This window comes from Ursus americanus, chromosome 14, assembly GCF_024610735.1.
Source record: "Ursus americanus isolate L20-20 chromosome 14, mUrsAme1.1.p, whole genome shotgun sequence".
NCBI lineage: Eukaryota > Metazoa > Chordata > Mammalia > Carnivora > Ursidae > Ursus > Ursus americanus.
In genome coordinates this window covers 57,438,202-57,451,053 of record NC_142140.1, presented here as the reverse complement: position 1 = coordinate 57,451,053, position 12,852 = coordinate 57,438,202, and the positions used below count along the sequence as shown (strand labels likewise).

General features: G+C 51.5%; 2 protein-coding genes across 2 annotated transcripts in view; one reads left to right on the top strand and one right to left on the bottom strand.

Moving 5' to 3' along the window:
* Positions 1-3,173, bottom strand: part of ZFR2 (zinc finger RNA binding protein 2) — a 38,817-nt gene extending 35,644 nt beyond the window's left edge. Inside the window, exon 1 of the mRNA XM_087867390.1 lies at positions 3,120-3,173. Within this exon, the coding sequence (XP_087723516.1) occupies positions 3,120-3,172 (53 nt within the window). The 5' untranslated portion in view covers position 3,173. The remainder of the gene's footprint in view (positions 1-3,119) is intronic.
* Positions 3,174-9,558: 6,385 nt separating this feature from the next.
* ATCAY (ATCAY kinesin light chain interacting caytaxin) overlaps positions 9,559-12,852 on the top strand; it is a 28,684-nt gene continuing 25,390 nt past the window's right edge. The window contains exons 1-2 of the mRNA XM_045804374.2: positions 9,559-9,904; positions 12,524-12,641. Of these exons, the coding sequence (XP_045660330.2) occupies positions 12,565-12,641 (77 nt within the window). The 5' untranslated portion in view covers positions 9,559-9,904; positions 12,524-12,564. The remainder of the gene's footprint in view (positions 9,905-12,523; positions 12,642-12,852) is intronic.

The window sequence follows — 12,852 nt, the reverse complement described above, 5'->3', positions numbered from 1 at the left end:
CTAATTCTAAAAAAGCCTTAGGAGATTTAAAAGACCACATAACATACAATAATTGAAACTCACCATACCAACAAGTAATTGTAAACTTTTCTTATACGTTCAAGAGTGAATGTGCACCCAATTCTTACTGACCAACAATCCAAAAAGTTCAGATTCCAACCCTAATAATGGACGATATAAGGAATATTCCTAGGGGCTATGGTTATCAAGTTTAAAAGCCAAGAAAACCTACTCAAAATTCCTCTAAGAAAAAAACAGTTGTCTTCGCTTTGGCAATTTGTGAAATGAGCTTTGTAAATACTGTTGTCCAAATGCTACCATAAAGTCGGTATATATTCTCAAAATCTGTTATCTAATTAGTCTTCCCATGGCACGTCACATAAGAAATATATACTCTAAAAGCAGCTGAGGGTTCCAAGCAAAAGTCACTTCCCCCAGAAGAAAATGTCTAGTTGAAGTCATTCAGAGAATGCAGATGATCTCTTTTCAAGGTTTTCTGAGACTGAAATTTATTTTACTATGATACCTATGTTTCAGTTTTGCTTAAATTTACTTTTTTTTTTTTTAGAAGATTTTATTTTTGGGGCACCTCGGTGGCTCAGTCAGTTAGGCGTCTGCCTTCACCTCAGGTCATGACCCCGGGGTCCTGGGATCAAGCCCAGCATCGGGCTCCCTGCTCAGCAGGGACCTTGCTTCTCCCTCTCCCTCTGCTGCTCTCCCTGCTTGTGCTCTCTCTCAAGTAAATACATAAAATCTTTTTAAAAAATTAAAAATAAAAATAAAAGGTTTCATTTTTTAAGTAATCTTCACAACCAACGTGGGGCTCGAACTTATGACCCTGAGATCAAGAGTCCCACTCTCTGAGCCAGCAGGCACCTCTACTCTTTTCTTAAGGAATAACACATGTCCTTGGGGACACTTCTAAAGCACAGACTAATTTGACATTTCATTCAGGGTAGTTTCACATCCTTAGTTACACGTGAGTTCATGTTATCACCTAAGTCATCAGAATACAGACAGCAGCTAGGCTGAAATGTGTAAGCACATTAATTCAAATAAACAACAGATGCATCTGCCGAAGCCCAGCAATTACCTATTTTAACAGTGTAAATATTCCATTTCTCCTCCGGAAGGTAACCTTTTAAGAAAGTTTTTTTTTTTTTTTTTTTTATTCGACAGAGAGAGACAGCCAGCGAGAGAGGGAACACAAGCAGGGGGAGTGGGAGAGGAAGAAGCAGGCTCTTAGTGGAGGAGCCTGATGTGGGGCTTGAACCCAGAACGCTGGGATCACGCCCTGAGCCGAAGGCAGACGCTTAACCGTTGCGCCACCCAGGCGCCCCTAAAAAAGATTTTATTGATTTATTTGAGAGAGAGCAATCGAGCAAAGGTAGGAACCGAGAGGGAGGAAGAGGAACAAGCAGACTGTGCTGAGTGAGGAGCCCCACTTGGGGCTCGATTCCAGGACCCTGATGATGACCTGAGCTGAGACCAAGAGTCAACACTTAACTGACTGAGCCGCCCAGGCGCCCCTCCCCCAGAAGGTAATCTTAATAGACAGCATAACATTCCAGCGATTTCCCACTCATGAGAAGAATGCACTGAGAAAGAAAATGGAGGAGAAAAGAAAGAAGTGCTTGCGAGCAGAGGGTGAAGCCCTTCCAAAAGTGCATGCCTCTAACAGCCTCGGGACTAGTGGAGTCCTGCTTCTTTAACCACGGGCAGTAAGAACAGCACTGAGGGCGGTGGAAACAAAGAAGCATAAAACAAAAACACGGTGTTGCAGGAAACAGCAGGCCCCATCAGAAAATCCATTACTAGCCAAACACCCCACCTTAGAAGCCACTCCAAGTACAGAAAACAGGAGGAGCCCCTCTACTTTCCGCAACCCTTATTCCCAAACCCTGGTCTGTTTCCTTGTGATCCCAGAGGAAAGAACATGGCAAATCAAAAGGACTGGGGGGAGAGGTCAGCCCTAACTTTCCACATATCTATTTTCAACAAGCTGAAACTGAAACGTGCAGCAAAAACATTCGCGTCTCGGTTGCGCGGAGGGCAGTCTGCGTCCTCGTTTCCTCAGGGCCTGTGAGAAACCGGCCCGAGAGGTTCAGCCAGGCTACAGCTGGAAAAGGATGGGTTCGCGGAGGTGCCTCCCCGCGTAGGGCTCGCTCTTGAGTGTCAGGCTGAAGGACGGAGGCAGCAGCGACGCTCCAAGGAAAGGCCCTGGAGAACGGCGTGGGGGTATTTGTACAGTGGGGATACAGCACACCCTATGTGTTTCTCTCCGGAGATCCCTCCTTCCCTTGGCTGCTTCCTATCTCTGCCCCCTATCTCTTCTCTAGTCTCCTCCCTCACCCCCAAATAATGCGTGGGTCTCCGTCCTTTACACCCACCCCACAGAGTTTCAAAGTCTCAGGTTCCTCTAGCTCTCCTTACTGTTCCCCCTCCCCTAAAAGCCCCTAGTGCCCACCTCCCTATTGGGTGTCAGGACCCCCCCCAAGTCTCCGCCTGGCCCCCCAATCAGGCCTCAATCACCCCCGCCAACGTCTCCGAGTTCCCTCACCATCCCCACCCCCTTCAGAGGTCAGTACCCCCAGACCCCACATCCCCCTGCCTAGCCAGGTTCCGCCACCCCCAGGTCTGTCCCCCCTCCACTCCTCTCTTCTCCGCCAAGGTCTCCGTTCCACACCCTGCGCAGTCAGGTCCCTTCCGGATCCGCCCTCCATCCCCCGCGGCCCTCAGGACCCTCCCGGACCTCCGTCTCTCCCCCACCCCCGCCCAGGGGTCCCCGCGCTCTGGCCCTCTAACTGTGCCCCTCAGGGGCCGCCCTCCAACCAAGCCCCCTCCCCACTCAGGCTTCTGTGCCCGCCTCGGGGGCCGCTGCCCTCCCCACATCAGGCCTGAGCGCGCCCTCAGGTCCGTACCCCCAACCCCGCCAGCTCTCCCTCTGAAAGCCACAGTCGGAGCCGCGGCCTCCCGGCTGCGCGGCCATCTTAGCTGGCGCAGGCCTCCCAGCCCGTGTCCCGCCTGGTTCCGGCCGACACGCCGACCCCCAGCTTCCCCCCGGGGCCGGGGTTGGGCCCGTGTCCGGCCGGCGGCGCGGGTGGCGCAGGGGCTGTTACCTGTACTGTGGGCCGGCGCCCCACGCGAAGCCGGAGAAGTTACTCGCTGCCATCTTGGCGTCTCCACGGAGCGCGAGCCAACCCGAGGCGCGAAGGGGCAGGACCGCCGGTGGTGACGCTCCCGGGCCCCGCCCCCGCGCCGCGTGCTGCTCGCGCCCCGCCACGCGCCCCAAGCCCCGCCCCCCGCGCGAAGCTCGAGCCCTCTCGCTTCCCACAGCACGTCTGCGGGCTGACTCTGCTTCGAGCCCCGCCCTGCCGCAAGCACCGCCCCTTCCTGGAGTCCCGCCTTCCCTCCGGCGGCTCAACATCCGGGGGCTCTACCTCGAGCCCCGCCCCTTCCCGGAGTCCCGCCTTTCCTTTAACCGTAAGGTTTTGTCGGGGGTTTCTGCCCTGGGCTCCAAGACCCACCCTGAGCGGGAGCCCGGAAATACTTTTACTTTGTGTCCCACTTGGGTGGGTTTGGGAGTTCCGCTGACCGCTCTGGCTGAGTGCAGGTGGCCCCGTCGATGCGGCCACGTCCTGCTTGTCCCTTCGGCACCCCCTGGTTGGCAGCCTTTCGCGGGGCCTTCTAAGAGCCCACTCAGCACCTAAAATTTGCTGACCCTGAATTAGTGATTCTCACCTGTAGTGATTTGCCTCCAGGGGACACTGGTCGGTGTCTAGAGACATTTGTGGCTCCTGGCATGGAGGGGGTGGGGGCCCGGGACGCCCCACAGAGAACGACCCGGCTCCAATGTCCGGTGGAGAAACCCTACTCCAAGTTTAAGTCATTTTTGAAAGAGATTTCTTGACCCACCTACTACAACCGCGGCCACGCTGGGGCATGCAGCAGTGAGCAGAACTGCATGGTGCCGGTCCTTCTGAACTTAGGGTCAGCGAGGCAGATCATAACCAAACTATTCATTACAATTACAGGGCCTTTTTGGTTAATAACAGCTTGACCAAGATAGAATCCACATACCGTACAATTCACCCATTTAAAGTGTGCAATTCCGTGGTTTTTAGGACATTGAGAGAGTTGCACGGCCATCAGCACTGTGTGATTCCAGATAATTTTCATCACCCTGAGTAGAAAGTGTCTCCATTAGCCGTCACTTCTCCATCTCCCAGCCCCTGGCAACCACTAGTTTGCTTTTTGTCTCTATGGGTTTACCTGTTCTGCGCATTTCATGTAAATGGACCGCTACTTAGCCACAAAAAGGAATAAACTCTTGATACACACAACAACTTGGATGAAGTGCTAGAGAATTATGCCGAAGAGGAAAAGCCGATGCAACAAGGTTACATGCTGTACATACTCTTATGATTCCATTTACATAAAATTCTTGAAACGTCAAAATTACAGAAATGGAGAACATATTTGTGATTTCTAGGGGTTAAGGACATGGGGAGGAGGGTATGGGGAATGGAAGTGCTATAAAAGGACAACGTGAGGTATCCCATGGTGAGGACATCTTCTGGCTCTCGACTGTATGGAAAGCAATGGTGAGATTGTACTATAATCGTGTAAGATTTTACCGTTGGGTAAATGGGGAGACAGGGTACAGAGGATCTCTGTTATTTCTTACTGCGTGTGAATCTACAATTACTTCAAATTTTTAAAACTTAATAAAAAAAACCAGTACATGTACCAACTGTGGAGGGGTGGTGTTCCTTTCCTCCTTGATATGAAGCAGGCACGGGGCTAGTTAATTCTTGGACAAAAACCATGGCAAGCCTAGGGTGCCAAGGAAAGCCGTATGGGTGATTTAATGGATGGCATTCTTCCACTTGCGTCTTCATGCCCATGTGTGGCCACCAGCAACAATCGAGTGGGTCTGGCAAATGCAGCTCTCCCGCCATGCCCTGGCTATAGTTCAGAGTGGTAATTACACAGGGCCTCCCTCCAATTCCCCGCAGCTCTGATGAGGTAAGGAAGGCTACATGCTTTATGCAAAAGCAGGTCTGCTTTAATGTTTTCTCTGGATTACATAATCTCGCCCCCCCCCATGTTATTTACTACAAGCATTGTGCTAAATGCTTTGCATGCAAGATCTCATCTAGTCCTTACAATGGCTCTTAGAAGTAGATACAGTTGATTCTCATTATTGGCAGCAGCTCTGGGGGAAAAGTCGCAGCAAACCCTTGGGGAAACCCTGGGGTAGGTTCCTGCAAGCCTCTGGTCACAATATTTTCATCAACTCATCAATACATAATCTTGTGCCCTATGTGCTCTGTCTAAAGACACCTTATTTAATACACATTGTTGATTCACAGCCAACAGCACTATAATTCATGCCTGAATGAAGTTTATCTAACACATAGATTTTCTCTGTAAGCTGCATCCCAGCCTTCTTGTGCTCAGAAACACTAGACAGCACTGTGCACGGGGGCCACTGTAAACAGCAAAACCACCAACATAAACTGCAAAAATCATGGTAGTAAATAGATCCCGAAAGGGGCCGTTTACAACCTGGGCTGGAATAAGGAGGCAAAAGGGTGTCTTGTTCAAACCCAGCTGGGAACATGTGTGGCCAACATTCAAATTTTTCACCACTCTGCATTGTCTGCAAATGACCCTGAAAGCACCGTGAGTATTGATTTGGGGGTTACGAATGTTACAGATGAATTTCAGCCAGTAGCCAAATTTATAAATACAGAAGCAACTAATAATGAGGCCTGAATGTCCTTGTATTAACTCCCTTTGCAAATCAGGAAAATGACAGTCAAGGAGCTTTAGCAATTTCATTGCCTCAACCCAATTTAATGAGAACTATGTTTCAGGTTCTCCTCTAGGGCAGGGTTTCTCGACCCACGCTGTTGATATTTCGGGCCAGAAAACTCTCTGTTGTGGGGGGCCTGTCATGGGCATTGTAGGGTGTGGAACAGCATCTCTGGTCTGTACCCACTCAATGCCAGCATCATCTCCATCCCCCAAAGTGATGATAACCAAAATGTTCCCAGACACCACCAGATATCCCACGAGGGGCAGAATCCCGCCCCACCATGAGAACCACTGGTCTAGGGACTCGAGACACAACAATGACAAAGTGCAACATCTCTGCTCTCAAGAAGCTTACATCATGGGAGAACGGCAAACGGGGGTGGGGAGTTAGTTTCATGGGCACAGAGTTTCAGTTTGGGAAGGTGAAAAAGTTCTGAGACGGATGGTGGGGATAGTTGCACATTGCGAATGTAATTGATGTCACTGAATTAGACACTTAAAAATGATCAGAAAGGCAAGTTTTATGTATGTATATTTTAACCACAATTAAAAATAAACCAGACAAGGGACCCCTGGGTGGCTCAGTCAGTGAAGCGTCTGCCTTCTGTTCAGGTCGTGATCCCAAAGTCTTGGGATCAAGTCCCACATCTGGCTCCTTGCTTGGCAGGGAACATGCTTCTCCTTCTGCCTGCTGCTCCCCCTGCTTGTACTCTCTCTCTCTGTCAAATAAATAAATAAAATCTTTTTAAAAAATAAAAATAAACCAGACAAGAGCCAAGCTTGGTTTTTGCAGGGCCTCCTCGGCCGTGGCCGCAGCACCACGGACAGCTCCCTGTGCTCTCTCATAGGGGAGGGACTGCGGCTTTGTAAATGGCCCTCTGTCCAGACTGCCTTTCTCCCGCTTCTTTATCCATCCCAACACTACCCAGTCCTCAGGACCCAACTCACATCGTCACTGCCCACCCTCCTCCCCGGGAAGTCTTCCCATGCACCCTCCCCCACGCCACTCTGCTCCAAAGATGTCTCTAAATCAGCCCAGACTCCTTTGCCCATCTGTTTCTCCAAATGGGAGTTCTGCAAAAGCAAAGTCTTTCTTATTCAGACACTGGACCCCAGTGCCCAGCACAAAGACTGGCCTGGATTTTTCATTCAATTTGCACAAGTGTCTCTTCCCAGAGCTCCACTTCCTTCAGGCAGGAGTCTCTGGGCTCTCCCCCCTTGCTGTGGGGCAACGCCTTTCTGCCTTGGGCTTGGAGGGCACAGACCCTGATGCTGTGAGTGAGCAGAGTATTGTCTGATCTCCATGAGGGGAGCCAGCATCCACACATTCCACTTGCATCTGCTGGAAGTCTCCTCTATGCTGGGTGCTGCTGCCCTCTGCAGTGAACATGGCCATATACAAGACCAACTAAGTCAGGGCACTGGGTGGCTCAGTTAGTGAAGCGTGTGCCTTCGGATCAGGTCATGATCCCAGGGTCCTGGGATCCAGCCCCATATCGGGCTCCCTGCTCAGCAGGTGTCTGCTTCTCCCTCTCTGTGCCCTTCCCCCAACTTGTTCTCTCTCTCTCTCTCTTTCTCTCTCTCTCAAATAAATTAAAAAAAAAAAAGACCAACCAAGTCTCTTTTACCTTGAATTTTATAGTCTAGCAAGGGGGTCAGAGAATAAAAGAAGAAACAGGTCAATAATTTCAAATAGTGGTAAGTGCTGTAGGGGGGAAATCAGGCTCCTCAGTAAGTGAAAGACACACGCACTCTATGTCCCGGTAACTCCACTCCCAGGCGTGTACCCAAGGGAACTGAAAACAGGGACCCAGATAAGTCTGTGCACAGCCACGCTCACAGCAGCTCTATTCACAATAGCCAAACAGGGGAAACAGCCCCGACGTCCATCCACCAGTGAAGAGATAAACAAAATGTGGCTACCACCACAGTGGAATATACTGTTCAGTCACTGAAAGGAAGAGAGCACCGATGCTGCGATGTGGATGATCCTTGAAAAATATGCTCAACCAAAGAGGCCAGACACAAAAAATGACATAATGTATGACTCCATTTATATGAAATGTCCAGAACAGGCAAATCCACAGAGAAAGAAAGTGGATTAGTGGTTGTCGGGGTTTGGGGCCGGGGGATAGGCGGTTAGTTTAATGGGGACAGAGTTTCAGTTCGGGAAGATGAAAAAGTTCTGGAAACACACAGTGGGGATGGTTGCACGGCCATGGGAGTGTGCTTAATCTCACTGAACTGTACACTTTCCAATGGTTAAAATGGCAAATTTTATGTCATGAGTATTTTACCACAATTTAAAAATGAATATACTAAAAAAAAAAAAAATCGGACTGGGCAATCGAATGGGGTGATGGGGTGGAGGGCGAGGTAAGGGTGGTGGGGGAAAGCCTCTCTGAGGGCATTACTTCTTAGCTGACACCTGAATAATGTGAACATCTGCTGGAAGAGCGTTCCTGGCAGTGGGAGCAGCCTGCTCAAAGGCCCTGTGGTGGAAATGAACTTGACATGTTCACAGAACAGGTGAAAAACCACCGCAGCTCAAAGCAATAAGCATCGGTTCCTATTTGGGGCCATTCATTCATTTTCTGCTGTGAACAAAGTACCACAAACCAGGTGGCTAAAAGAAAGAAAGAGAGAGAGAGAGAGAGAGAGAGAGAGAGAGAGAGAGAGAGAAAAGAAAGAAAGAAAGAAATCTATTCTCTCCCAGTTCTGGAGGCCAGAAGTCAAAAATCAAGGTGCTGGCAGTGTTGGTTGCTTCTGGAGGCTGTGAGGGAGAATCCATTCTATGCCTGTCCAGATTCTGGTGGCTGCTGGCGATCCTTGCCATTCCTTGGTTTGCAGATGTGAAGACACTTGCCATTGGACTTGGGATTCACCGTAAATCCAGGGGATCTCACCTCGAGATGAAAGAACTGGATTCCTAATTCCATCTGCAAAGACCCCCCCCCTTTTTTTTCCAAATAAGGTCATATTCACAGGTTCCAGAGGTTAGGACATGGCCATGTCTCGTGGGGGGCCACCATCCAACCTGCTACAGGTCTAAAAGTAGACCCAGCAACAGCACGACACACGCAGAGAAGCTTTCCCGGCACCCTGCTAAGTGCTTTCCTCCATTATCTCATTAAACACCCAAAAGTCAGTACCATGATGTTTCCATTTCGCAGATGGGGAAACTGAGGCCCAGCAGGTAAGATCACTTACCCAATGGTGTATCCCAGCTAGTTAGCCTCCCAGACAGCGTTCGAACCTCCTTCTGATTTGATTTCAGAGGCGGAACTCTTTATGTCGTCCCGAAGTCCTCCAGGGCAGGGCCTCTGTGGCGCACAACTGCAGGGGGCGCCTTTCCCTCGGTGGCCCCCGAGCAAGTGTGTCTCGGAAGACTGCCTCCCCAGCACGCAGCTGGGTCCTCAGCACACCCGGCTCGGTCCACAGTGAGCGGCCGGCTGAGGGACCCAGGGAATGCGGTCCTAAGGCTATTTCCCCTCCCTCCCTCCCTCCCTCATAATCTAAGGAATGAGGCCATCGCTGTCATTTATTTATTTGTTTGTTTGTTCCTTGTTTTGTTTCTAAATCTGTGATGCGCCATCAGGAAATCATTTCCGCTTCTGCCCCTGGTGAGGCTCTTGGAAATACTCCCCTTTCAGCCAATGGAGAGCACCGGATTCTGGCAGGGGGCTGTGCTTTTTGGTCAGCCCTGCCCCCACCCACCCACCCTGCACACAAAAGCAGCATAATTAACTGTCTTAAGGCAGCGGAGCCTCCGCCAGCTGCCAGCTGGCGAGAAGAAAACACCTCGGAGGCACCGTCCGCGACGGCGGCAGGGGCCGCGAGCGCAGCCGGCCGAGGGGCAGCCGACCGCTAACTGCAGCCGTCCCCCACCTCTGGACAAAAGCGCCCATCTGCGCCGCCACGTTGCTCTGGGTGACCTTCCCTGGGTGCAGAGTCCGCCCCTGCGCGCGTCTTCCTCCGATGCTCTGAAGGCCCAGGGACTGCGCTCCGAAGGCGAGGGATGTCCGGCTGCATCCGCGCGGGGCTCGCCTTTGTTTGCGCGTAACCCGCCGAGACCGCCGAGGTGAGTCCACCTTCCTTCCTCCCCGCCGTGCCCGGCAAGGTTTGTCCGGAGACATCCGCTGCCGCAAAGCCCCTTCTGGCAGGTGGGGCGGGTGGGAGCAGGGAACCACGGTCTTGTGATTCTCTGGATGACAACACAGCCATGTCTCCCGATGCCGAGGAAAACCATCCGCAGGCATACACACCCACAGTTCACCTTCCGTGCCCACCGCTCACCTGGAAGGCAGAGGATTGCACCATTTTCAGGACATGCTTAGCGATTAGGCTGATAAAACCCTCAGCCTCTCTCTGGGACGCTTCCTAAGAGACCGAAATGTACACGTCCCATCTCTGTGCGTTTCCTATTTATAACACCGTGAGCGGATTTGGAAAAAAAAAAAAAAACCGACTTGCTAGCTGTGTACATAGAGGCTTGCCTATGGGGTGGGGAGGAAGGGAGAAGGTTGAAGACCGATTCCTCCTTCTCTGTCTGAATTTGAATGTGATATACCGGCCGTTCAGCACCACAGTGCCAAGCTCGTTTCTCAGCGGCCCCTCACTTTGCCTCATTTTCCATCCTCGAACGTGAAGTCAGGATCGTAGAACAGGGCCCACGGGGGACCCACCCACACCCCACATTTAGAGGATTGTGGGGCCAGCATGTGGCTCCACAGTCTCAGCTGTGGGTGGGATGGAGGGCTCGCTTCCTGGGGGCTGAGGTCACACCCAGCTGGGGATAAGGAAAACAGACGCAGAGACCTCTCTCTCCCGAAGGGAAATTCATTTCCATTGACCCCAGCTTTCCCTTGCAGTAAGGTTCCTGGTGGCGGTTGCTGCCCCGAGCATCAGGAATTTTTTTTTTTTTTTTTTTTTTTTTTTGCGTACTGCGTCTTACTGTCCCTCCTCCATGAATGAATGACGACATTCAGAACAGTGACAAGAATCCAGTGGGAAACTCACCCGAGTGTGTGTGTGGAGGGGGGCAGGGTGTCTAATTTTAGCTACCCCTCCCCCCCTGCCTGGCCTTCACCTGGCCCAGGCTCCCCCTAGCTCCTCCCTCTCGGACCCACGACCTCAAATGCAGACCCCGCCCCCAGGGGCTGCCACCCTGTGCAAGGCTTCAGATGACACACCCAAACGGGTAGCCTTGCACTGGCTCTACAGAGGGGCAGCCTCGGCATCTGGAAGGGTGGGAGCAGGGTGGGGGAGGGGGAGTGCTTAGGTGCTGGCATGTGCGAATAACAACCCAGGAGCTACTTGGAGGATGGGATGCAAGGACACAGCAAGCCCTCTGTAATGACTGTCAAAACCCGCCCAAGTTCCCTTCACAAGTGTGCAGTTAAGACAGGCCTTCTCAGTCTCGGATCTAGGGACGGTTGGGGCTGGATCATTCTTGGTCCTGGGGGGCCCATCTTGAGCAGCACCCCTGACCTCTGCCCACTCGATGCCAGTGGCACCCTCCCCAAGTTGTGACAACCAAAATGCCTCTAAACATGGGGCGCCTGGGTGGCACAGCGGTTAAGCGCCTGCCTTCGGCTCAGGGCGTGATCCGGGCTTTATGGGATCGAGCCCCATATCAGGCTCTTCCGCTATGAGCCTGCTTCTTCCTCTACCGCTCCCCCTGCTTGTGTTCCCTGTCTCGCTGGCTGTCTCTATCTCTGTCAAATAAATAAATAAAATCTTAAAAAAAAAAAAGCCTCTAAACATTGCCAAGTGTCCCCTGGAGGAGGGGGAAGGGCAAAATTATCCCCAGTTGAAAGCCCCTGGTTTAAAAGCATAGAACCCATGGTGTTGACTAAGTCATAAGATCCTGGAATGTTATGTCCGAAAGGTATTATATAAAGATCATTTCTGGTCCAACTTTTTCATTTGCAGAAGGGGATACTGAAGCTGGGAGGGGTGAGTGGGGGAGTCTTCCATGCTGCAGGGTGGACCCCAATTCAGTCTCATTCCACAGTTCCGACTGCTCCCAGACAGCCCAGCTCTTAAGCCACCATCTAGGGTGCTGCCCGAAAGCCCACCGGCCCCCAGCTCCTCAGAAAAATAAACAACAAAACTTGTGTTTTGTGCTTTGTAAGAATTATGACCCCCAACTTCCAGCCCCAGTCTCTTCCCACGCTGCCTCCATTAGCCCTGAGGTCAGCAGGTTGTCAGGACTTGTTTCTTTGTTGGGGGATAAAAGGGCACGGCAGGTAGCCTGAAGAAGGTGGAGGTGGGTTGGGGTTGACCAGGGCCTGTTTGAAAGTGGCAGTCCCAGCAAGGAAGTTTAAGTAGATCAGTCACTAACACTTTAGTATAAATGATTTTAATTGGATTTATTGTTCCCCAATTGAAGTCCAAGGTAAGGGAGGGATGATGAGCCCTAAGGAGAATGGACTTCAGAGCTTCAAAGTGAGGGGGGGCTTATGCCTGGAGACTCAGCCCCTCACCTGGGTTCAAATTCCAGACCCACATGGGTGTGCTCAGCTCTCTAGCCTCTGTTTTCTCACCTGTGACATGGGAAACCTCGTGGAGCTGGTCAATGATTCAGGGTAACGAAGGACGCAACACTCTTCGCATACTGATCTGAAGTGCCACACATGGGTGGGGGGCTGTTACTACGATAACTGTCCAGTAAAACCTCCATTCGGCCCTCCTTCAGGATTCATCTCTGCTTCAAGCCAGCGCCTCTCCTCGGTTCTCATGGGGACCACTGAAGCCACGCTCCGGATGGAAAATGTGGATGTGAAGGAAGAATGGCAGGACGAAGCTCTTCCCAGGTATGGCTTCTCCATTTCCACATCAGCTGTTGCGTTGCAGGGGGTCGGGGGGTGCCCAGCGCTTTTCTGAGCTGGGGTGTGGGGGACGCCACCGGTGGATGGGACCAGGCACATAATAAATATTTGCTGAATTATTTAAGATCGATTCCGCCCCCCCCCACCAAAGCACCACAAAAGCTCCCATTCCAACGCTATTTTAGGAGCTCTGAAC